General features: G+C 44.9%; 1 protein-coding gene and 1 long non-coding RNA gene across 15 annotated transcripts; both read left to right on the forward strand.

Annotated features, from left to right (window-relative positions):
• The first annotated feature begins 728 nt into the window (after positions 1-728).
• Positions 729-12,423, forward strand: LOC110357819 (uncharacterized). Its single transcript, XR_002411727.2, has 6 exons — positions 729-1,007; positions 2,636-2,802; positions 3,914-4,048; positions 4,268-4,331; positions 6,706-6,767; positions 9,070-12,423. It is a non-coding gene; the product is annotated as an uncharacterized LOC110357819 (long non-coding RNA).
• A 1,530-nt stretch (positions 12,424-13,953) lies between these two features.
• LOC102083662 (zinc finger protein 729) lies at positions 13,954-22,973 on the forward strand. 14 transcript variants are annotated; one of them, XM_065071836.1, is made up of 7 exons: positions 13,954-14,151; positions 14,353-14,498; positions 15,056-15,172; positions 15,755-15,941; positions 16,863-16,936; positions 19,521-19,597; positions 21,076-22,973. In XM_065071836.1, the coding sequence occupies exon 7, from the start codon at positions 21,189-21,191 to the stop codon at positions 22,353-22,355; it is 1,167 nt and encodes a 388-aa protein (XP_064927908.1). In that variant the 5' UTR covers positions 13,954-14,151; positions 14,353-14,498; positions 15,056-15,172; positions 15,755-15,941; positions 16,863-16,936; positions 19,521-19,597; positions 21,076-21,188; the 3' UTR covers positions 22,356-22,973. The 14 variants fall into 14 exon arrangements, with proteins under 14 accessions (XP_064927908.1, XP_064927910.1, XP_064927913.1 ...); XM_065071838.1 differs by lacking the exon at positions 14,353-14,498; XM_065071842.1 differs by lacking the exon at positions 13,954-14,151 and having other exon boundaries at positions 14,158-14,498; positions 19,400-19,597.
• Positions 22,974-23,287: the final 314 nt, after the last annotated feature.

The following is a 23,287-nucleotide window of genomic DNA, read 5'->3' on the forward strand; positions in this document are numbered from 1 at the left end:
GGAAGGGGTTTTGTGCCCAGGGAGCGGGGCCAGCTGTCACCCAGCCCCAATTCTCCTCACTGCTGCTGTGCACTGTCTGATTTCGTGCCCATGAGAACAAGCTCATCAAAGCAATGTTTGCCCATACGAGTGCCTGTTTGCCCACACAACACATTTGTACATCTGGCTTGGCAGATTGGTGCACATGCAAAAATGGGCAAGAAAACACTGAGGCCTGGATGGCAAATTTGATCTGGTTTTTTTTCTTTCTTTTTTTTGTGAAGGTGGTGCTCACAGTTACCTGGTTACAGATGCATTGAAATGTGTCCTTTGGCTGAGCTTTGGCTCCCAGATATTGCACTCCAACAGTCTAAATTTTGTCTCCATGTTTGATTGCAGTAGGTCACCTAAAACATTTGGTAGCTCTTCACCCAGAACGCTTTCTCATGACCCTTTCTCAAACTTTGTCTTTCAAGACACGTCCACCCTGCAAGGCCTTTAGTCCTTTCCCTACACTACCCCAAAGCAAGCTGCTCTGTCAGCACAAGACATAGAGTCTGAGCAAGGTTACTAGCTCAGGTCGTAGACCCAAGTCTAGCATGTTCATGTGTTGATGACCTGAGGGACAATGATTTAAAGCAAGCTGCCCTGCCCAAGGCAGGCTCAGCCTGCACAAAACAGATGTCAGCAGGTAGCTTTAAGTTGCCAGTAACTTGGTTGTGTGTCTGGACCTACAGGTTGCCCAGAGAGGTGGTGGATACCCCATCCCTGGAGACATCCCAGGCCAGGCTGGACGGGGCTCTGAGCAACCTGAGCTGGTGAAGATGTCCCTGCTTACGGCAGGGGTGGCACAGGATGGGCTTTGAAGGTTCCTTCCAACCCAAGCTGTTCCATGACCCAATAACATATATAAGAAGGACAGACAACAAGGAACCAGAGCATCTTCTCCAGCCTCACTGAGTGTCAATGGTGACCATTCTTGTGGCGTCCATCGACAGAGACCTGACAGGACCAGTACTGGCCGAAGGGTAAGTATTTCTGGACGTGGCTTTCTTGACTTACTCGGTCTTCCATTTCACTCTCTTTTAAGTAGAGATCTGTGGGCAACTGTCTACAATGGCTGAGACAACACATGGATATCTAGGTGCAGCTCCTCATCCAATTTCCCTGCTCAGCAAAGACAGGCTTGAGAGATTATGGTTTTAACCACAATGGCCGTGAAAGTCTCCATTATTTATCTCCAAACTGCTTAGTGATAAAGTGGGTGGGGAAGGAAGCCACATTTCCTGCTCAAAGAGTGTGTGGGATTACCTTTTCAAATGTTAATTTCTCATGTTTTTCAAAAAGCTACCCAAAGGCACTAGTCGGGGCAAACAGATAAGAAGCCTGTGCATATTCAAACCAACCAGGTTTTTAAAAGTCTGCAAAGATATTTGGGGCAAGGAGGGGGGTTGTGGGGGGGTGGGGAATAAGAAGGAGCTCCAGGAAAAAAAATCCACCACTATTTTAACTTTGAAGTGGGGGAAATTAGATGTGCACATTTCCCTCTTCTCTGATGTTCTGCCCTCCAGGGAAATAGGTGATGAATGCAAAAGCCCAGAGGGAGCAGGATCAGCCAAGGGGTTCCCCTCCAGCGATGCTAATGAACGTCCTTCCCCCAAATTCTGCACCCCACTGGCACCCCAGCAACCTGGCAAACAGTAAACCCCCCAGGCCGGGCAGGTGGGGGCTGGATTTGGACAAATGCCTGAGAGATACAAAAAGCCACACTTCTGGTTTGCATCCAAGGCAAGCTGGTTCCCCAACATTAAATTGTCCCGCTGTAAAATTCATCAGCTTCCAGGACTTTATTATTGATAAAATACCCTTTCTACAAAAGCCGCCCAGGCAATATGAAGCTAATTGGCTGTTGTTAATACACATCCTAGGGTTTTCTGTTGTAGCTTTTGCTTTAAAAACAAACAAAAAAAGGGAAAAGTCATATGTGATTTTTAATGCAGATTTGAAAGAAAAGAAAAAAGAAATCTCTTGGGTCTGTACCCACCACAAGTTTTAAAGTGCAGAATTTGCATCTGTTGTTGAATAAGACATGCATGCTGACTGCCAAATTTCAGCTTGAAAGCAGCCAGAAGCTATCTGGGAAAAAAAAAAAGTGGTTTGCAAATACCTTTTGTCATTGTAAAAATAATCTTTATATATATATATATATATATATATATATATATATATATATATAAAGGAAGAACAAATTTACCAGTTATTGACCCTTCAAAAGTATGGGATTTTGTATAACTTGGAGCCCAGAAGTGACTTCTAAGCTGAACAAACTCTTAAAACCTGAATTCATATTTTGCATCTTACTCCTCATAGCCAAGCACTTTTATAACGAGCATCTCTCTGTCCCAAGTGCTCAAGCAAGAACAGAAAGTGCCTCAAGCCTGGCAGTAAATGTGGTGAGGGGATATGGTTTGTGCTGTCTCTGAGTACAAATTCCCTCATTTGTAAGGGTTTGGTTAACTCTCATTTTGGCCAGCCCTGGAACAATAATGTTCTTTCTCGGTCTGTAAGTTGGCACCATTGAAGGCGGACACGCAATTGCCAAAAGAAGCATCTTGATGGTCTTTGCATCCCTCCTGCTTTTCCCTTGTCCAAGCAGTCCTGGGAAAAGATGGGGATGTTCTCTGCTTGTTCCTCCACTGTAATGAAACACAAGAAGAGGCTTTTCTGCTGAAGAATAAGAAATCTGCACTAAATGAAGAGAGGATGGAAGTATCTCAGCTGGACCATGACCCCACGCTATGCAATGGGTGTGCTTACAGGCAGGTGAGCATCCCTTTACACCTCACTGAGTCTGCGTCAGGCAACATGGTTCAGGAGCCGTTGTAACCGATGGACTGTGCCCATCTGTGACAACTTCTGATTGTTTGTCAATAAAGGTAAGGGTTTGGTGTTCAGCAGGTGCACCCCTGGGCTGCACAGCTGATGCTAATATGCTTCCTTTTGCCCTCCTGACTTAATCTGCATTTGCAACCCACGCCCTGCTATTGAGCCATGGAGTGCACCAAAAAAAAAGTCATCACGATGCACAAAGCAAAGAAAATCGTGGGGAAAAGCTCTTCAAAACATGCTCTTTTTTTTTTTTTTTTTTTTTTTTTTTTTTTTTTTTTTACGGGACCAGACATTCGCAATATTTGTTGCCTGGTTTGTATAGCTACTGCAGTTAATATCCCCAAATAAATACTTCCATGACTAATCTCTTGGGAAGAAAAACACAAAGGAAGAGGCTGTCACACGAAACAAGATGATTTTGATGTTTGTTTTGTATTTATAAACACAAATTCCGCCTCTCGGGCTGTGTAATAGGCTTCATCTAAAACCCTGTTGGTCTCTCACTAGGTAAATATGTGTTTGCTTTCTGTCCTCATTCCATCCCTCTGTCCTGCCCCAAAAGCCAACCAGTAAGTCCTTATCCTCCTCTCAGGACTCAGGCAAACATCTGCATGTATTGCTGAGGATCCAGAGGTACAAAATCTTAAATTCTATAAATAATTGTGATCTCGTTCAATGTGATTAAACTACGGAAAATTTCCGCTTAGGATTTTTTTGCATAACAACAACAATAAAACCCCACAAAGAAAAAAACAAAACCTGTTGGCGTCATCAGAACCTAAAAATATCAGGAAGATGACTGCTGGTGCCAGAATGGTACCAAACAAAATCTATTATTGAATTAGGTTCTTTCCCATTGTTGTTCTTAGGAATATATTTCCCTTTTCCCCTCAGGGTTTGTTTGGAGCCAAGGTATTCTGCCTGCCAGTGCCATTCCAGCACTCAAATTAACAAGAAGTGATGTCTCTTACAGTAAAAAACCAATATCTGTTAAAATATTGATGAAGGCAAATAAGCTAAGGAGTTTGCGGTGTCTGGTTTCTAGCTGGCGGTCGGGGAGTGACTTTGAAGGGAGCGGAGACCTGCACAGCCTCACCTGCTGTCACAGCCAGTGAGCCTCCTGTTCCCAAGGGTAGACCTGATGTCCCAGGAGGAGGGAGCAGGAAAAGCCCAACTCCAGGTACTGCTGTAGCTCCTGGTGTGTCTGGAGCACCCAGGGCTCTTTCCTCCTTGCTTTCCTTCTGCTGCCAGACCAGCAGTGTCTGTTTTCTCCCTGGTGTAGGTTTAGAGGCTCTGCTTGCTGGGGTTTGCTGTCCATTTGTTTAAATGGTTTCATCTTTTATTTATTTTCCCCATCTTTCATTCTAATTAAGCCCCTATCAATCTTCTTGCATTGTAGCTGAACATCTCAGCGACCATCGGACTTTCTGCTATGATGGAGAAGGGACTTGATCCAACAACAGGTCAGCTTTTATAGCTTAATCTACACTTCTTAACTGCCCTAGTACCTTAGCGTTATTTTAAAGGTCTCCTGAAATCATCCGTCACTGTTTCTCGGAGTATTTCTTGCTCACTGGCAATGCCATCACCATGATCAGCAGAAATGAGCTGATTGCTGACACTGCAGTGGGGCCCCCTTGAAATGCAGCCTGCGCTTTCATCAGCTTAGTGCCATGCAATTGATCTGCGGTACCACCCCGAATCTGTCTAACCATGTTGTCTTCATCTGTAAGAATTCCCTGACCGTTAAGTTAATATTGCTGGCATCTTCCTCCTGTCTGCTCTGGCTCCCGATTTTCTTATCGTGTAAGATTTCAGGCTTTACGTCAGATTGGAGCTCACCCTTTGCATCTCCGCTGTCACAAGTGAACTCGGTCCTGCAGACACGGTGGTGTCGAACAGCCCATAAGGGCTGGAAAAACAAAAAGATCTTATGCGGCACCCTCTTTTGAGCTTTCCTGGACTGATGGGAGGTGCATGAGATGATAAGAAATTGGTGCAGCCCAGCTTTGCAGCCAGGGTGATCCTCCCATTAGCGTTAACACCATGACCTGCTTTACCCCAGGGTTTTTTCCAGCCACCAGCCAGCAAGCACGTTGAACATGATGCCTTCAGCTCCACCATCCAGATGGGTGCCAAATGATACAATCCGGGCTGGAAGGAGCCATGTGTTTTCTTCTGCATGCAGCTACTGCTCTGCTTCCAAACATATCTCTCCTTTTCCCCTTCTTTTACAGTAACTTTGCACACACAAATGTCAAACAGCAGCTGTTTGGCCAGCATTTTGAAAAGCAACTAGTGATTTTAGGCTGCTTTAATTTTGAAGCTAGGATTTCCACTCCACACAGTAAAAAGGCTTCCTTTTCTTCTCCAGAAGCTGTAGATATTTTTACCTATTTCCTTTGTAAATGTGAACCGTGGAAGCAGTCAGACCTTATCAGGCATGAGTGTCTTTGAGGTTTCCCCTTGTAGAAGGAAAATGTCACAGTGCCTGTCAGAGGCAAGTTACTCAAGGCTTCTCTTGCTTCAATTAAGCATGAACAAACCTATAATGTGTCAGAGCCCGCACTAGGTAAATGGCGTGCTGGCTAATTTTGGAGGTGACTTCAATGCTGGGTTGGAAAACTTGAGCAGGAAGCTGTGCTGAGAAGGGTTTCTTGAACAGTCTTTGTCTCCTGTCTGAGCCATCTCCATTCCCAGAACCTTTTTCTGGTGGTTTGGCCCTTCTCACCTCTGCCTGGAGCCTGAATTGAGAAGCACAGTATTTGGGAAAAAGGACTTCAAGCCACAGGTCAAATCAAGGCTCTGAAACGTCGAAAGCAAGCTTGAAAAATGCAGCTGAAGTAATTGGATTTTAGAGCACGGATGTCATCTGCTGTAGCTGTGGGCCCAGAACAGACCTCTAAGCTTGCAGTGCATGGCTGCTGCTTTTCCAGCAAATGGTTAAGAGCAGAAAGGAGCAAAATTAAACAGGTGTCCCCTCAGGATAGAGCCAGGAGCGCCTGGTGAAAGATGTGCTGTTCAGTGGGGGAAAAGCTAAGGGATACTATTTTTTTTTTCTGTCCTTAATTAATTATATAAGAGAGAAAAATAGTTTCTTTACCTGTGCTGGAAAGCATTAGAACAGAAGTACTAACTGCAGAGATGGAATCACTGCACCACATTAGCTGTGGACATCCACGCTGATGTGCTCCCCCAAAGGTGTGGGAAGAGGGGCAAACCTGTGTCCTTCCCAAGCTCAAGATAAAGGCAAATATCCCACCACAGAGCACCTTCAAAGGGTTTTGTTGACATGCCAAAGCACAAAGGAAAGCTTGGCGATGTCATTCACCTTTTGACTAGGATCAGCACCAGGACAAAGTGAGATCAGCTCCGTATTTGACACCTTCCCACAGATGAAGGGAGAAGGGCAGTGACTGCGCAGCGCGTGGGTTTGGCCTATAAATGAGGGGTTTGGGTGGGTATTTGGGTCACTTTGGGGAAGTTTTAAGTAGGTTTTGGGGTCACAGTGAGGGGTTTTTGAGGGCACTTGGTGGGGGGGGTTGATGGGTTTGGGGGTCACTTTTGTGGGTTTTGGGGTCACTTTTGTGGGTTTTAGGGTCACTTTTGTGGGTTTTGGGGTCACTTTGGAGGATTTTTGGGTGCACTTTGGGGTGGTTTCAGGGCATTCTGTAGAGTAGATTCCAGAGGCTGTGTCTGAAAAATTTGTGTGTGGTGCCTGTTAAAATTCTCATTCTGGAGCAGATTTTGGTGTAGGTGACCATGCCCTTGTATTAGAGAGATGATCTGACAGACCTCTGCAGTTCACTTCAGCCCTATTTTTCATTATTTTTGTAGTATTGCTGCTGCTGATCAGGAAGAATAAATGGGAAAGTCTGTCTTCTCTTGTAAAGCTCGAAGTAAGTGCATAACGTGGTTTAATTGAAATTACTGACTTCCCTAGACAAGCTGCATGTAACTGGATCAACAGATATTCAGTTAAGAGAGAAAAATTACTTGCAATATCCAGTGTTTACAGATTAGAGCACTGAGGATGGAGTAGCGAGACACCGAATTTCCATGGGGAAAGAAGACCATGTAGATTTGCTGCTGCCACAATAACTGGAGCAAAAATGAAATTTGGTAGTTCAAAGCTAGAGCAGAAAAATGAAGGGATGAGGAGCTGGTTTTAATAGCACCATCCTTGGGGTTTTGGTTCTTTGTTGAGTTTCTTGAGCAGTTCCCTGCTCTCCTGGACCTCTGTTGAAGGTGTAGGCTCAGTGTTATCCCTAAAGTTGTACAAGGAATGAAGTAATTTAATAATATAATTGAAAACACAGCAAATCCATTGAGTTGAATACTTTCTCCTTGAGTTCAGCTGGAAACCCATAACATTTGAGGGACAGGCTAGAGGAAAAGAGGACTATTTAAGGAGCATCTGGAGAGATAGGCTTCAGATGCCCTTTTCCCTATTTATGCTTATTAGAGATGAAATTGAAGTGCAGCATGATTAAACTATGCATATAAAGAAGAGCTTCCACAAACAAGAAAACATAAGCAATGTGGGAAGGAACAGAACTGCAAAGAGAACGAGAGAAGCGAAACCGAACAGGATGCCAAACTGCAAAAGACATTTCAACAGCACCTAATTAAAACTGTTCACATTTGCAACAGACAGAAGGTAAAGACATTCACTAGGAAACAGAATAAAGGGGGGGGGGGAGGGGGGAAGCATTAAAAGAAATTATTTAGTCAATCATAAGAGATTCTGGAAAAATAACAAGCTTGAGGAAAGGTTGGTTGCAGAACATGAAATGCAATTTAGAGTTGGGGGGGTTATTTCCATTTGTCTTACAGCAGAACTGAGAGACTCCAGCTGGTAATAATGAGAAATGTAATGTGCAGCAGCCCCTGCCCCCAGTGCCTGCAGCCCATGGGGAGCTGGCACTATGGACGGTTTGTCTTTATCTCCATGCAGTGATTCAAATAAGATCACATAGCAACCAGTCCAGGACTGAGAAATCAGACCAGTCCTCCCAGGTCCCACTCCAACAACTTAATCACAAGATTATCTCCCAGCTTCCTTTGTTAATTAATGAATCCTCATCTTTTGGCTTCAGAAACCACAGACAAAGCAGTAATGGTGAGGCTGAAAATCCAGCATGATGCCTTTGTTAGTGGGATGAACTAATAACACTATTTTTCCTGCGGCACCTTTCAAAACCCGATGCATTCACCGCTGGGTTCATATGGTTTCAGATGCATAGCAGAGCGGCACCAGCTTAGAAGTAGAATAACCATGACAAATGAGTCCCTAACCATCTTTCAAAGAGACCAAAGCGGGTCTTCACTCTGATGACAAAAACACAGAAGATTAAAAAACAAGATGAAGAAACTGCACTGTATTTTGTTTGTCTCTGTCTAAGCAAAATCATTTTAATAATTGGTGAACATGGAATGAAAAATAGTGAATCGCATTTGAAAGGGAAAAGACTGTTGCGTAGTATGTCTGAGGATGAAAAGGGGAAGGGAGTTTTGCTTCTTGTGGCAGTCTTCACTTTCAGAAAGAGCTGGCTAGGAGAAAGCTGAGCTTTTGTGCTGGAGCAAGGCTGATTTATATGTACATGAGAATCTCACCATTCAGAGATAAGACACCTAAGTGCTTCGTTAATGATGAATGATGAAGTGGCAGTCAGAGCTCTAGGAAGGAGCTCTTCATTAAGTAAATCAAGAGTTGTCAAGCGCCTTAGGTAACTCACCAGTCTAGATGTCGCCTGAGATCCAGCCATCCTCCCCTCGTCCACCCATGATGTGTTGCTATAAATCACTTGTCCAGTCCATGAAGAATTACCATGGGACCAAAGGTGCATGTTAAACAATCCCATGCTGGCGGGGGCAGAGGGGTGATTATTTTTCCTTTCCGCCTGGAGAAGTCTCAAATAATTAGCCCTGTGTTAGTGGATGGCAGCCAGCAGGGATGTCTCATCCCTCCTAATCTCCCCCGAGCAGGGGCACCCAAGGGGCTGGAAATCCTGCTCAGCCCAATCCAAGTTATTCTCTTGGCTTCGGCATGTTTGTGATTTGGCCATGTGGATCAAAACCAGCCAGCAGTGTTGTTCCCAGCCCTGACACTGAGAAATGAGCAGTGCCACAGAGAGATAAGTGTCCCAGGCACATGGCTGTAGTCATTGTCCTCTCAATAATGTTGTGGGTTTTTTTCAGGGTCAATAGGAGGGGGAAGAGCAGAATCCCCCCCGGACCGCCTCCATCTCAGGGAAGCGACTGATGAGCCTGCCAGCCTCTGAACAAATATTTCTGATGCAGAGAACTCACTTGTCAACTTGGAGGAGCCCCGAGAGGAAATTTCCAAAGCAGATCTGTCAGAGATAATGACACCACACAAGAAAGCCCTCCTTAGGAGGAACGTCTTCAGAAAATGTCATGTGTTTGAAAATACGATGCTTCCGTGTGTTCCTGTTGATGAGTTAAAATTCAGGCAACTGTGGCTGAATTTTTAATCTGTGAACTGTAACAGATGAAGCACAAGGAGGCAGTGATTCATTTTTTCACCTTCCCTGATGCTTTCTTGTTCAAACTGATATTTCTTACCGGATCAGAAACCTCTTTTTAGGCCCGAGATAACTCTGTGTGTTCCGCCTTGTCCAGATTGCAAACCAGGGAATTTTTGTGCATCTGGATGTTTGTGTAATTGCCTAACACAGTGAAGCCCCATCTCAGCTGAAATCTCTTAGCTCCACTGTTAGATAAAAAGCAATTAACAGTAACAATAACCAGAAACACATTTAGTGTGAGGACAGGCAGCAAATGGCAAACAGATACATCAACAAATCTGTTTTTGCCTTGTAATTTGCTGTTTGCAGTCAGTGGGTCATTAATTTTTATATGGGTATCATGTACTTATAAGCAGTTTGGGAATCTTGAAATTATTACCAATGACAGTGGCTTTGATTACATTGGCTGCTCTGTGTCATCTGTGATCCTTCAGTTTAAGAGTCACCCAAAAAGATACAGCAGCCAGAATCGCACCCCAGGGCAGTCCCGGGTACCCCAAGGAACGCAGGCTGCGCCCTGATTACTCCTCACACTCGTTGAGTCTCTCAAATAATGTTTCCTCAAATTGGGAATGGGTTTTGAAAGCCATTTCCCCTCTGAAATCTCATCAGCATGCGCGCTTCGCAGGTGTTGTTCAGCTAGCTCCTCTAAGCAACGGTATTTTATCCTGTCAAATATGAAATTGGCTCAGGTCACAAATTTTGTGCTGAGCTAGCCCATCTTTGTGGTTTTCGCTAATTAAATCTAGGACAGGTAACCAATAGATTCTTCAGCTGAACAAGAGTAATTATTTTAACCTCTCTTTTCCAGATGTTTTCTGATCGTTTTACATTTTCTGATTCGTTAGCTTGAGTTTCAGTTCTCTGGGTAAAGAAAATGTTGGACAACTTATATTTTACTTGGCAAATTGATTGTTTTAGATAAAACAAGGTTTACTTTCGGTGTGAAGTCACAGAGGTGCTTGTAGCGTATCTATGTGCAAAATGTGAATAATGTTAGCTGGATTGTTTTTCAAGCTGAATAACTGCAGTGTTTCAAAAAAGCAAACACAGCCGTGTCAACAACGTGATTGCCTGTTACCACACTCTGCACTGGAGCACTGCTTTTGTTATTCAGTTATTTTCGTTTGGCATTAGCCTGTGTCTGCAGTTAACCTATCAGCAATTACCTGTTTAGTTTTATTACGTTCTGTTCCCTTCTGTACTCATTCAGGACTTCATTTGCTTCCATCTTGAAGATAGCTTTAAATGTTAAGTTTGTTTTTTCCTACCAAACAGAGAATAGACACCTCTATTTCAGGTAAGCGTTTTGTGATGTCTCCCTGGTGTAAGAAGATGATTCTGTGCTTGTTGTACCTCAGGTGGGGAAGGCTGCTAAATGCAAATCAAACCAGACCTTTTGTGCCTCATTTAGAGGGGTTTTGCTGGGATATTTGTGTATTTAATACAAGCTGGGTGTCCTTGTGGAGCAATCAATAGCGGCAGGCTGTGCGAAGGGATTTCGCTGGAGCAGTTCAGCCTGGAAACCTGTGATGCTGGCACCAACCTTGCCGGTGCTGCCAGGGCCACCTCATATGTGTGGGACGTAGAATCGCAGAGTAGTTCGGGTTGGAAGGGTTGGACCTTCCCAGCTCCCCCAGTGCCACCCCTGCCATGAGCAGGGACATCTTCACCAGCTCAGGTTGCTCAGAGCCCCGTCCAGCCTGGCCTGGGATGTCTCCGGGGATGGTTCATCCACCACCTCTCTGGGCAACCTGGGCCAGTGTTTCACCACCTTCAGTGTAAAAAATTTCTTCCTCCTCTCTAACCTGAATCTCCCTTGAATGGTGTGACCTTTGTGAACACTGTCCCCAGCACAGTCCTGCAAGTGGGTGTGCAGATCCCAGCAAAGATGTGAGAGGGATCCGTGCTGGTGGCAAGGGGCTGTCTCTGCTGGTGAAGCTGTGGTCCAATAATTCATCTAATTAGAGTTTACACACGTCGGAGGGAAAGAAAAGCAGGTGTTTCTATATTTTTTCTTTTTTTCCCCCCTTTCTTATAAAGGGTAAGTGTCTCCTGTGTAAGTTTCCTGACAGCTGAATTGCGAGCAGACTGCCTGTCTTATCTCCATTTGCCCCCTTCTGTGCAAACGCTCCAGTCACTTCCCTGCAAATTTAATGTTTTTTCAACTACTGACGTGTTCATCTTCCCCACTCTGCAATTATGTACTGATGTGATGATGTTTTAAGAAAAATGTTTTGTTTTAAAAGCTGCAACATCCAAATTAAAAAAAAAAAGTCGGCTCCCTCCCCAAATTCTCTCTGATGCTAATTATAGAAATCTCAGCTCTCCAGCAGATGCGTCAGTCAACAGAGGGTTTGGCTCTTCTTAGAGGCTGAAGCTTTGGAAAAATATACTGAAGATGGTGCATACAACTGGGAGATGTGGCAGGTACGTGCTGGAGGTGAACACTGAGAGTTCGGAAATGCGAACAGTTTTCAAGGTCTCCGATTTTAAATCATCTAACAGTAAGCTGTCAAGACGTGATGTTTTCATAGAGCTGGCACCAGATGTTATTTTTCTTTTTCCACCTAAATTGAGAGAAGCATAACGAATATTCTGGGTTTGCTCTGAAACCATTACAGGACAAGTTCCTGGACTGTACATCAGGGTTGCTCCTGCAATACAAGTGCAGATCTTCTGTCAAAGTTTCAGCCTGATGATGTTTCTGGCCGTTAGGATGAAACCCCAGACTCTGTACCCATCACAAGAGAGGGTTAGAATACGGTTGCAAATTCATTCCAGTGCTGATTTTTATTAGGGAATCTTATTAACATAATGCATTCTCTTCCTGAACAAGAAAGCTAGAGGCATTTCTTTTTCTTCTAATGCATTTTAGAGGTGATCTGACATTTTCTAATGGCTCTCAGGTATGTATAATTCAGCCTGTTCCATGTCTGCATTTTCCAAAATAAGAATGAAAAATTGAGTTCCTGCTTTTTTTGGACAATCATTACTCTCTGTTTTTTCCAGGTTGACCTATAAATGTCCATATGCCGCAGGATATTTGCAGTAGGTGTAGGTTCCTTTGGAGACGGTCTTGTGTGGGAGACAATATGACAGCTCATCTGCATAGCACAGGCATCATACCCCTGACTTGATTTAGCAGAGAGTCCTAGATCTGGAGGCTTCTCCTGTATAGCCTATATATTTAGGGGATTGCTCATATATGCTGTGTGCTCACGCTCTCCCGTGCAGTCATTTCTCCGTTAATCAGTGGGCAGCTTGGCTGATTTGAGAATAAATCTGTGTGCAACAGGCACGGCAGACCCCAGCTCTGCTGTTGGATCTCCACGCTGCATCCAGACAACCCACCTTGTTAAAAAATGTGTATTAATGCACAGCCGTGGAGATTTTTACATGAAAAACTTTGCGCTGATCAAGTGTGACAGCAGCGATGAAGGCTGTAGTGGTAAACCAGTGGAAATTATGTCCCCAGCCTTCCAAAATGCCATGACTTTCGATTAGGAACAAGTTGTCCCTGGAATTGTTGGACCTGTGTAAGACTCTTATGAAGAGCAGGGGGGGAATCTCGGGAAGCTGGGATGCAGGTTGTCAGCACGAAGTTGGGATGAGACACAGGAAGAGGAGCTGTGTCAAACTGCACCTCAGCATCCTTAACCGTGTTACAGTGATCAGTGTTCAGCTGGCAATTAAGGATTTTGTGAGCATTTAAGCATTTATTTTTAAGACCTCCAGCAGACAAACATCCTTCCAACCTGATGGGTGGGTTTTGGAGAAGGATGGAGCAGGTGGGCTTGAACAGGACACTTCTATTCGTTTTGGGGACCTTAGTGCTCTGACGAGGCATTTCGCAGTATATAAGTCACACTGGGGCTGGTCCCCGGCTGTGCAGTGACACCGGGTGTGTGTGGCGGCGGGGCAGCCCCAGAGCATCACTCACACTGGGAGAGTGACAAGGCTGGTCCCTGACTATGTCAATCACACTGAGGGTGTGACAGGGGCTGGTCTCTGGTTTGGGTGTCACTGGGGGTGTGACAGGGGCTGGTCTCTGGTTTGGGTGTCACTGGGGCGTGACAGGGGCTGGTCTCTGGTCTGTGTGCCACTGAGGGTGTAACAGGGGCTGGTCTTGCTCTGTGTGCCACTGAGGGTGTAACAGGGGCTGGTCTTGCTCTGTGTGTCACTGAGGGTGTAACAGGGGCTGGTCTTGCTCTGTGTGTCACTGAGGGTGTAACAGGGGCTGGTCTTGCTCTGTGTGCCACTGAGGGTGTAACAGGGGCTGGTCTTGCTCTGTGTGTCACTGAGGGTGTAACAGGGGCTGGTCTTGCTCTGTGTGTCACTGAGGGTGTAACGGGGCTGGCATTGCTCTCTGTGTCACTGCGGTGTGACTAGGGCCACTCTCCCGCTCTGCCAGTCACCGAGGCTTTCAGCACCAACAAACCGCCCCAGCTGATGACGCAGGCGCTGCCCGACCGCCGAGCTGCGGCCGCCGATTGGCGGCAGGAGCTGTCCGTCAGGAAGGGGCGGGGCTATTGTTCGTCATCAGCCGGGGCAGTGTGTCTCCCTCCTCCCCGCGGCGGTCCCGGCGCAGCATGGCGGCAGCCGGCGGGGCTGGGCCCTGAACGCCGCTGCCCTCGCCCGGCGCGGGGGGAACGCGGCGGCCGCCACTGCTCCGCTTGCGGGGCCGGGACCGCCGCGGGGGGCAGCACACGGCCCGGCCCCGCCGTTCACGGTGAGGGGGTGCGGGCGGCGGGGAGGGCTGGGCTGCGGACGGTGTGAGCTCCCTCATGGCCATCGCCCTTCTGCCCTGGGAGGAGAGAGGGGCGAAGGGGCTGGGGAGCTCCCCTCAGGGGGCTCTGTGGTGTCTCGGGTGTCGTGCCGTGTTTCAGTCAGAACCGCTCACTCGGTTTCCTTTTTAATCAAAAACTTACAGAGGGTGTGTGTTTTCCTGGGGCACCTCTAAAAACATCCCACTTACACCTAATGAGTTACTCCAGTAAATATCCTTTATGTTGAATGGTTATTTGCACCAATTGTCAACCGCTTTTCTGACTCAACCGAGAGTTACAATAAAAACAAGTAAGTACAGACCAAGGGTTATTGAGATAACTGTTAGCAGTTATGAGTTTCTCCTCTAACAAGCTCATGTGTGCGTTCTGTGGCTTTTCAGAACTGAGCACCTGTAACGTACATGTGCATTTAACAGATACGTGTCTAAAACCATGGCCAGTCTTTGCAGGAAGCAATAGGGATTGGATGTTCTTGCATATGCACCTTCTGTTCTGTACCGTAAGGGTCAAGTTGTTGCTTTGCGGACTCCTTTACGGTCTTGCACGTTCAGCACTGGAATTGAGCGGTCAGAGTTGGGCTGGGGGTGTTTGCAAAATCTGACAGTAGTTTTGCATAGAAATTTGCTGACCATCTGGATCAAAATGTTTAAAGGAAAACGAAAGTTTGAGAAACTAAATCACGTCAGAAAATTATTACTCAAGTAGCCTGCTTCATGCAGTCCTTGCTTAGTTTCTTTCTTCCTGTTAATTGTTCCATGTTCTTCACAGCTTGACTCTAGATTTTGTAACCGTGGTTAGGACTTGTTTTCTCAATGTGTTCTTTCTTCCAAATGTGTTGTTTGTGAGATGGCAGTTGACTGGGACCCAAAGACCTTGAGGATCCTGGCAAGCCTCACAGGAAAAAGCATGTTACGCTAACAGGCTGGAGCTGGCTAGAGGCAGTGGAACGATGCCCTGCTCCAGGTGATTTGAGAGAGAACAGCATCAGAGATCCTGAACTCTGTTTTGATCGCTGTCTCAGCAGGCTACTGCTGGAGTGTTGGCTGCTCGCTCTCCCTCGCTGTAGCTGTAGCGTGGGGTGCAATCAGCTCTGGTGGTGGTCTTGCAAAATTCAATATCTCTAACTGCAAACAGCTATTGTTAGACTTTCACCAGGCTTCAGTGTGCTAAAGACAGCCCATCCTTCCCCTGCGGAGTTAAAAGTCCAAGCTTCAACCAAATATCAGTTAAGTCGTGTTGAATTTAGCTCCTACTTAGAAGAAAACTACTTGTTTTTTTCTGTTGTTGTTTTATGTAAAAGATTCTGAAGCTCTTGGGTATTTAAAGTGTTTGTGACAGTCCTAAAACAAAGCTGGGGGAGAAACCTACGTGGTCAGTAAAAATTCAAATTTGATGGGATGTGATTTTTAAACCCTTCATAAAATATTTTAAACTCTCATTGAGGGAGCTTAAAACTTCAACTCTTTCAGAGGGGGAGTGGTGACTTGATCAGCCAGTGCCGTTCAGACTAATAACAAAAGACCGTGCTATGGTTTATTTAAACAGGAATGCCACCTCGTAAAAAGAAATTAAAACCCCAGAGTCTAAGCTTTGTCTTTGATAGAAGAGGAAGGTACTAGGAAAAGCTGATTTAAAAAAAAGAAAGGCACTTAAAAATGGTCTCCAAAGGAAAAGGATTTTGCACAAACTTATGCCAGTGAAATGGAGCTGCTCAGAGTTCAATGGATGGCAAGTAAGTTTGCACTTTTTAGAAAACTGGACAGAAACATGAGTGTAGAGTCTAATCCTTAAAGCAAAATAATAATAAATTAAAAATTACTCCAAAGCGGATCTAACAATAGATTACAGATACTGATCTGACAGACTCCTCGCACTTAAAACACAAAATTGAGGTAGCGTAAAGAAAAAGAAGGATTTGGGATCTGTATACATGTGTTTGGAATATAAATGTAGGATGAGTACAAAGCACCAATGATGTAATTTTAATAGGGATCACATACTGTAAAAGATAGATGTTTCACTTATTTTTTTGCTTCCTGCTTGAGGATTGCAACCTGTTTTTTTTGTGTGCTGGAATAAATCATCAAGGCTGATGGGAAAGGCTCAGAATGCAGAATTTAATGAAATCATGTGTTCATAAATACAACAGATGAAATAGCAGGCAGACTACATTCTAAATACCTTGGTATTAGGAGGAAAAATTAAAATATCTGGAACTTGATAGAGCTAAGTACATTTGTCTGAAGACTAATGTACATGAGGCAAGACCACCAAAATTCATTTTTTATTTTAGGTTAAAAGGGAAACATTAGTAAAGTGGCCTGTTCTTCATTACTGAAAGCAAGAGGCTGGTTTTAGGTCTGTGCTCATGAATTTTATTACTGTGTTGACACTTTTGTCAGTCTTAAGTGTTGGGGTGTGTACATACTGGTTTTATTACCTTGCCATAGGAGCCCTTTTCTGTCTCATCTTGCGTCAACAACAGAAGACACGATGCACTGAATAGAGTTGCCCTGAGTCCTTGATCTAGCCCAGGAGACACCATTTGGAGTGTTCTGCATTATTTATTACTACTAAAGTCTTTTCAATTAAACTGATGTCTTAAATGCTAGCTTTGCCTGGCAGATAATGAAATTTTTGTTTCTTTTCCAAGGAAGCTGACATGAAAGAAGTCAACCATGGGAGGTCCCAGGACTTCGCACTGCCTGTCTCCACAATTGCTAACAAGTAAGCACTGTATGGTGGATTTGATTTCTGTTAACAATGGTTGTCGCACAGGTGAAGAACACTCGGGTGGTTCCAGACAAGCCTCAGAAAGGGTGGGCTGCAAAGCCAGTCTGCAGCTGGAGGAAGATTACTCGTCACCTTCTAGTCTGGGTACATCCTGCTAGATCTTCAGTCTGACAGAAAATCCATCTAGAACTGCAGTGCACTGAAGAGGAGACCTTTGAAACTTCCTACCAGAAGCACAGTTCAACCAACCCCAAAACTCTGACCTGCAGTGTGAAGATGAATGTTCAGAATGCTTTTCCCCTGAACACTCCGAGTAACCTCAAGAGAGGATAACTGAGGATCATGAAAGCATCGTCCCTATTGATGCTTTTGAGGATGAGGAGGATCTGGAACCCACCTCTGCAGATACTTTGATAATTTCTTACACAATCCCTGTGAGGAACAGCATTGTTTGCTGACACAAGGCCATTCCTTTGCAACTGCAGGAGGAAATACTGCTGTTGTATCAGGTTGAAGTCTACAGAGATGTGCAGCTGGTGGATATGATCAGGACTAGTGGACTTATCTGGGCATCTCCACTTCTGAGGTTGACATGTTAAATTTAGAGCTTTCATGCACACATGATCTCCAAGTTACAGTGTTGTTGTCTGTATTATCATCACCCTCTAGGCTGGTTTTGCGGGAGTGTCACTGGCCAGAATGACTAATTCGTCTTTCCATACATCCTCTCGTGTTTTAATGCATTAGTTGTAATAAATCATGATTTGGATTTTTAGAAAATGGCCATTTATCACCTGCACCCCACACAAGTGTGCTTGGCTATGGAGATACTGGTGCTGAATGTGCTTATATGTCACTGGAGTTTTCCTGATGAGAACTGATGAACCCAGGGGAGGGTTGTGTCCTTGTCCTTCAGAAGGGAGGCGGAAGGGGTAGGTGATTTGTGTGTCTTGGGGCTAGGTGGAAGGAAACCTTTCCCCTGCCCAGCTACTGCAGTGCAGTAAGAAACATCTAAGAATTTTATATTCAGAAAAACTATAATAAAAATAATGAAAATGATCTGAGGTTTTTTATCTAGTTTGTGAGAGTTGGAATGATGGTTCTTTCTTTGCAAGGTTCACCGTCCTGAGCAGCATGTGGTTTTCTCATGGATTCAAGGACTGTTGTTAAAGGAATGTTGCTAATTTATTTTTTAACTGCCTCATCTGAGGAAGCTGAACTGCCACTTACTGTGCTCTTGAAAGTGGCTTGCTTTTCTGTGTGAAATGAGTTGGTACATTTATTTTCCTCACCCTCAGCTCCCAGCAGAGTAGTTTCTGGTTTCATGTTCATTTTTAGAGATCTGTGAGATCACCAAAAAGCAGAACATTGGACGTTTTTATATACTACATTTGCATATTTTGCTAGTAATGCACACTCTTTTTCATTTTTAATTTCAGTTCTGCATTTGGTGTTAATTGCAGAAGCCCATTTGCAAAAGTGAGAGTTTTGTTTAGCTGCCCGGTGTGCAGTGCACTGCAGCGTTATGTGCAGGAGCAACCTCTGCAAGATTGCACAGTGATGTTGGAAAGTATTTTGACTGTGGAAAACACAGGACTGGTCTGCGTGATAATGAAGGGACAAATGCAGAGTGCCAAGGGGACCGAGTCACTGGTTGAACAGAAGCTGTTGGGAGTTTCCCATCAGTGCTGCTGCGGGGATTGCACCTTGGATGGCCCGTGTCGAGCAGTTGTTTTAATGATGGGAATGTAAAAATGGACATGCGGGAGTGAAATGGGCTGTCAGGGAGTATGAACAGGAGGGAGAGCTGCAGAGCCATAGAAGAATGAGACGAGTTTCAGAAATTGTGCGAATTTCCGCTCCATATTGGTGGGTTATCAGCTGATAAAGGCATGGAGGGGAGGAGCCTGAGAACACCTACAGACTCTGTACTGTGGTTTTGAAAAAGGCAAATAGGATACTCAGATGTATCAGGCAAAGGACTTCCACTAGGAAATAGTGATGCTGTGAAATGCCCTGGAGAGACTTGGCTAAGATCATCGAGAGGTTCTGGGCACTTGGGGTGAAGAAATATTAAAGTTGGAAGTGAAGCACAGAAGTCAGGGACATGGATTGAGTCTTCCTGATTAGCAAAGCCTGAAAGCAACTCCAATCGCTGCCAAACTTCCATGGGAAGATGCGCGTTTATTGCTATTTAGGGAAGAAAAAATGAACCCCCCCGGTGAATTGCTGCAGGGCAGCGCTTGACCCCACGGGATGTCTCCCCAGTTCCCTGCTCAGTGTTGCCGGAGCGGGGGCTGGCTTGGGGGGGTGGTTTTCACCAGGTCCCTCCCCGCTGCTGGCACTGCCGGCCACTGTGGGCCCGGCCATTGTGCTGCCTGAGATTGCGCCGAGGAGAAAAAAAAACCTTAATTCCTTTTTATTTATTATTTTTATTCATTCTTTTTAACTTTACAGCGGGATTTCAATACTCCCCCACCCCTGTGGAAACCAGACAGGCCTTTGTCCATGAGTTTTAAACCAAGCAAGGCCAGCCACCCTTGAAAATTTTTTGGTTTTGTTGTTTCTTTTCCTGCAGCCAAGGCACTCGCAGATGAGTTACATGGGTTGGGAGGTGGTGGTGTGCTGCTGGAGGTGCTCAGCCCCTTGTAGGAGGTAAGGAACGGTTCCTGTTCTTATTAAATCAGTGGTAATGGTCAAAGTTGCGGGGTGGGGGGTGTGATGGCTTGAGCCATTCTGTTCCAGGCAGTGAGTAATGAAAGCGACTAATTCAGCTTGTTTTCCGTTTCACAGTAAAAGAAAGCACAGCATGTGTCTTGAATGAAGCTGGGCTTTTTGAGATATGAAAAAGACCTTTCACTTAATGCGTGTTGCTATAGTGCCTTTATAACTACTTCAACTTACTGAAACTAAATAGATAAGCTTTATATTTATGTACACATGTAAATGCAGAAATGTATCCGCTTTTACATACATGTTTGTATAGATATACGTGCTCATATTCCCAGAAGTCTTACCCAAACAAAACCAGTCGAAGCGAAGAAACAGTGGGGGTAAAGACAATACGGAAAAAGCGGGTGTGAAGGAGAAGGTGGGGATCGGAGGAGCAGCCGCGGTATCCGTCAGGATGGGATAAACACACTTTGTGAGGTTAGAGTAGCAAGTCTAAACCTGAATGTAAGTTTAAACCAAGTGGGTGAAAGCTCCTTGTGGAGCTGTTACCAACAAATGCTGCTGAGACAAATCTAGAAAAGCTTTTGTGAATCCACGCTTTGGTAGGGCATAAATGAAAGCATCTTCTTCACATAAAAGCTTGTGTCTCAGGTATTTCTGACCGAGCGCGCATATTTTCTGCTAGTGAGGCTGGTCTGCAAATGGAGTTTACTCAGCTAATTTGAAGCTGTTCCAGTGTACCACCTCTGGAGGGAAGTACAAACTGTGCTTTGGAGCCTGGGAGGATGATGAGTAAGCTTTCTGGACAGCTCTTTTATCCCTTTCCTTGCATATATCTTCTTTGCATGGTGCTGGCTGGTAGTGGCACAGGGACCCCAAATATCCTCAAGACAATTACAATAATGCTGGTCAGGATGGGAGGCTAAAGGTGCTCTCGAGCTTTCCAGACCTCCCCTCCAGACATTGCTTTTGGTTTCGGTTGTTTGATGCAGTTTCTGGGTCTCATTGTATTACCTATCTAGTTTCTGAACTAAAACACCTTGTGACTGCTGCTCCTAGTTTGTATTTAGCAAGGTAAAAACAAGGATTGAACATGAATCTTTGGAAAAAGACCTGTGGTGGGAGCAGCTGTGGTATAGGACTTCACCTCAAGTGTTTGCACCCCAGAGTTATGAAGGTTTCTTTTCTGTAGGTGAATTTAAAATGGAAATGGTTTATCAATTTATATTTGTAGTGAAGGCTGGATTATGGTAGAGGATTTAACTTCTTTAAATGTAGTCTGTTTTGTATGCTGAAGGCATATTTTCTAGATACATAATAGTAGATGATTCTGTTTCTCCTACTGAGTAACTAGTAATCTGTCCCATTCTTTTAATCAGGAAAAAATCTTGCCTGTCATAACTTTGTCTTCTGTTAATATCAGAAGAAATCACTGATGAAATAGGTATTTTATTTTCTAGGGAGGACCATGAAGAGAGCTGAGAATGAGATGGACTTTACCGTGAAAGACCTGAAGCTCTTGGTATACACATCATCGATGAGCTGCAGATGAGCACAGCGTGCGCCTCAGAGGATGGATGCGAATGTGGACTGGGACTCTGAGAATAACATTTGTTACACAGGTGAGAAGTCTTCAAATTGTTCCAGAAAGACCACTAAGCTGGTGGGCCACACGTCTAGCCTCCAGAAGGAGGTAGACATGAATTACTCGCAGACATGCAGTCCTTGGTGTAACTCTGCTGGACCTTCAGGTAAGCAGGAGTTTCCTGCAGAGTTGCATTGGGAAGACAAAGAAACCGCTGAGATCTATTACCAGAAACAAGGCAAGAGTACAGCTGGGATATTTCCCCCCACCAGTACCGACTTTGACCTGCAGCGTGAAGATAAAAATTTACAGCGATGTTCCTCTGAGCAGCCCAAGAAACCACGGAAAAGACCACGTGATGATAATGAAAACACTGTTCTCGCAGCTGTTTTTGGTGAAGACCGGGAGCCCATCTCTGGGGAAGCTTTGTCATATCGGTGCAAGAAGTGTAGTTCTTCTTTCCAGGGTATAAGCGAGCTGCAGGAACATAAGCGAACCCACCTCGTGGAAAACTCATACCGATGTCCCATCTGTGCCAAAGAGTTCTTCCGTGCGGCAAATTTGCGAATGCACAAGCTCATTCATTCCAGCGACAGGCCACACAAATGTCCAGAGTGTGACAAGGGTTTCATTCGCACAGCTGATGTCTGGAGGCACCTGCGCAATGTGCACAAGATCGAGCGTTCCATGGTGATCTTGGGAAACGGCATGGCCAGGAACCCGTGGTCGGTAGTGCACCGTAACCAGCACACCGTTGAGTACGCTGACCAGCCTTGTGCAGAAAACCAAAAATCTGAGGAAGACGACTATAAACCTTATGCTTGTCCAACGTGCGGCAAAGGGTTTGAGAAGCCTAACCTGCTTTCCAAACACAAGGTGATCCACCGGCAAGACAAGCCCTATAAGTGTCAGGAATGTGGCATGGCGTTTGTCCAGCTGCTCAGGCTGAAAAGACACCAGCAGACTCACTCTGGGGAACGTCCTTTCTACTGTGAGGAGTGCGGAGGGACCTTCACCCGGCTGGCATCGCTCCAGCGCCATCACCGCATCCACACTGGAGAGAAGCCCTACTCTTGCAGTTACTGTGGTCATTGCTTCACTGAGTCAGGTACCCTACGGAGGCACGAACGCACTCACAAGTTGGACAAATCTTAATTTTGAAGCTTACTCATGATTGTGGTTTCCTTGGTTGCTTCTTACCTGAACGAGTGCTGCTCGGTTGGGCTGGAGAAGGCACTGGATGTGCTCTGCCCAGTCCAGACCTGCTTCCCAGTAGCGGCTGTCAGGGAACACGGCATCATGAGGATCTCTGGAACTTATAGAGATGGCACTTGCTGGCATTAAACTGGCTTTGTATAAAAAAATAACCTAATTACCACTGAGTCATGAAACAAGAGGCTTGTAAAGAATGAAATCACTCACATGTGCTAGCGCTGTCTCGGTTTGCTGAACTGATGATGCATCAGCTTGAGCTTTTTGCAAGGATGCACAGGCTATGAGACTTTCCTCTGCAGTCTTGGTCACTGGATAAATTGGCCCTGCCCTCTTGAGTCTGATGGCTCTTTGGCACTGGCTTTGGAGATCCTGTTGTTGCAGGTCTTTGCTAAATCAGAACAATCCAGAGTTGCCCCTCTATCCCTTCTCTCCTTACTTTCTGATGAGTTTTTCTTTCCTTTTTTTTTCTTTAATTTGGAGGAGAAGTGTCATGTTGGTTATTTAAAAAAAAAAAAATCACAAAAGAGTCCTCAATAAACTCAACAGTTACCAGCTGTATTTCATAAGCATTTCTATCCAAGGGAGTACTGATCCCTTATGCACTTTGGCGTGATTAGCTGATTGTCTGTTAATAATGGAAAGAGTTTTATTTTCGCTATGATTGTGCGTGTTCTTGGGGTGAGAGATTTGGATACACTTTTGTCTATGATGGAACCATGTACTCTAAATCTGTCCGAGTATTACAGTAGTAAATGTTTAAGAACACAAAATTCAAAGAGTAGGAGAAAGACCCAATTTAAGCCACTTTTGCTACTCATTGCACAGGAGTCATCTTCATTTAAATGTTTTCTCAAATAAGGAAGCTTCTGATA

Source organism: Columba livia, chromosome 8 (assembly GCF_036013475.1).
Source record: "Columba livia isolate bColLiv1 breed racing homer chromosome 8, bColLiv1.pat.W.v2, whole genome shotgun sequence".
NCBI classification, from domain to species: Eukaryota; Metazoa; Chordata; class Aves; order Columbiformes; family Columbidae; genus Columba; species Columba livia.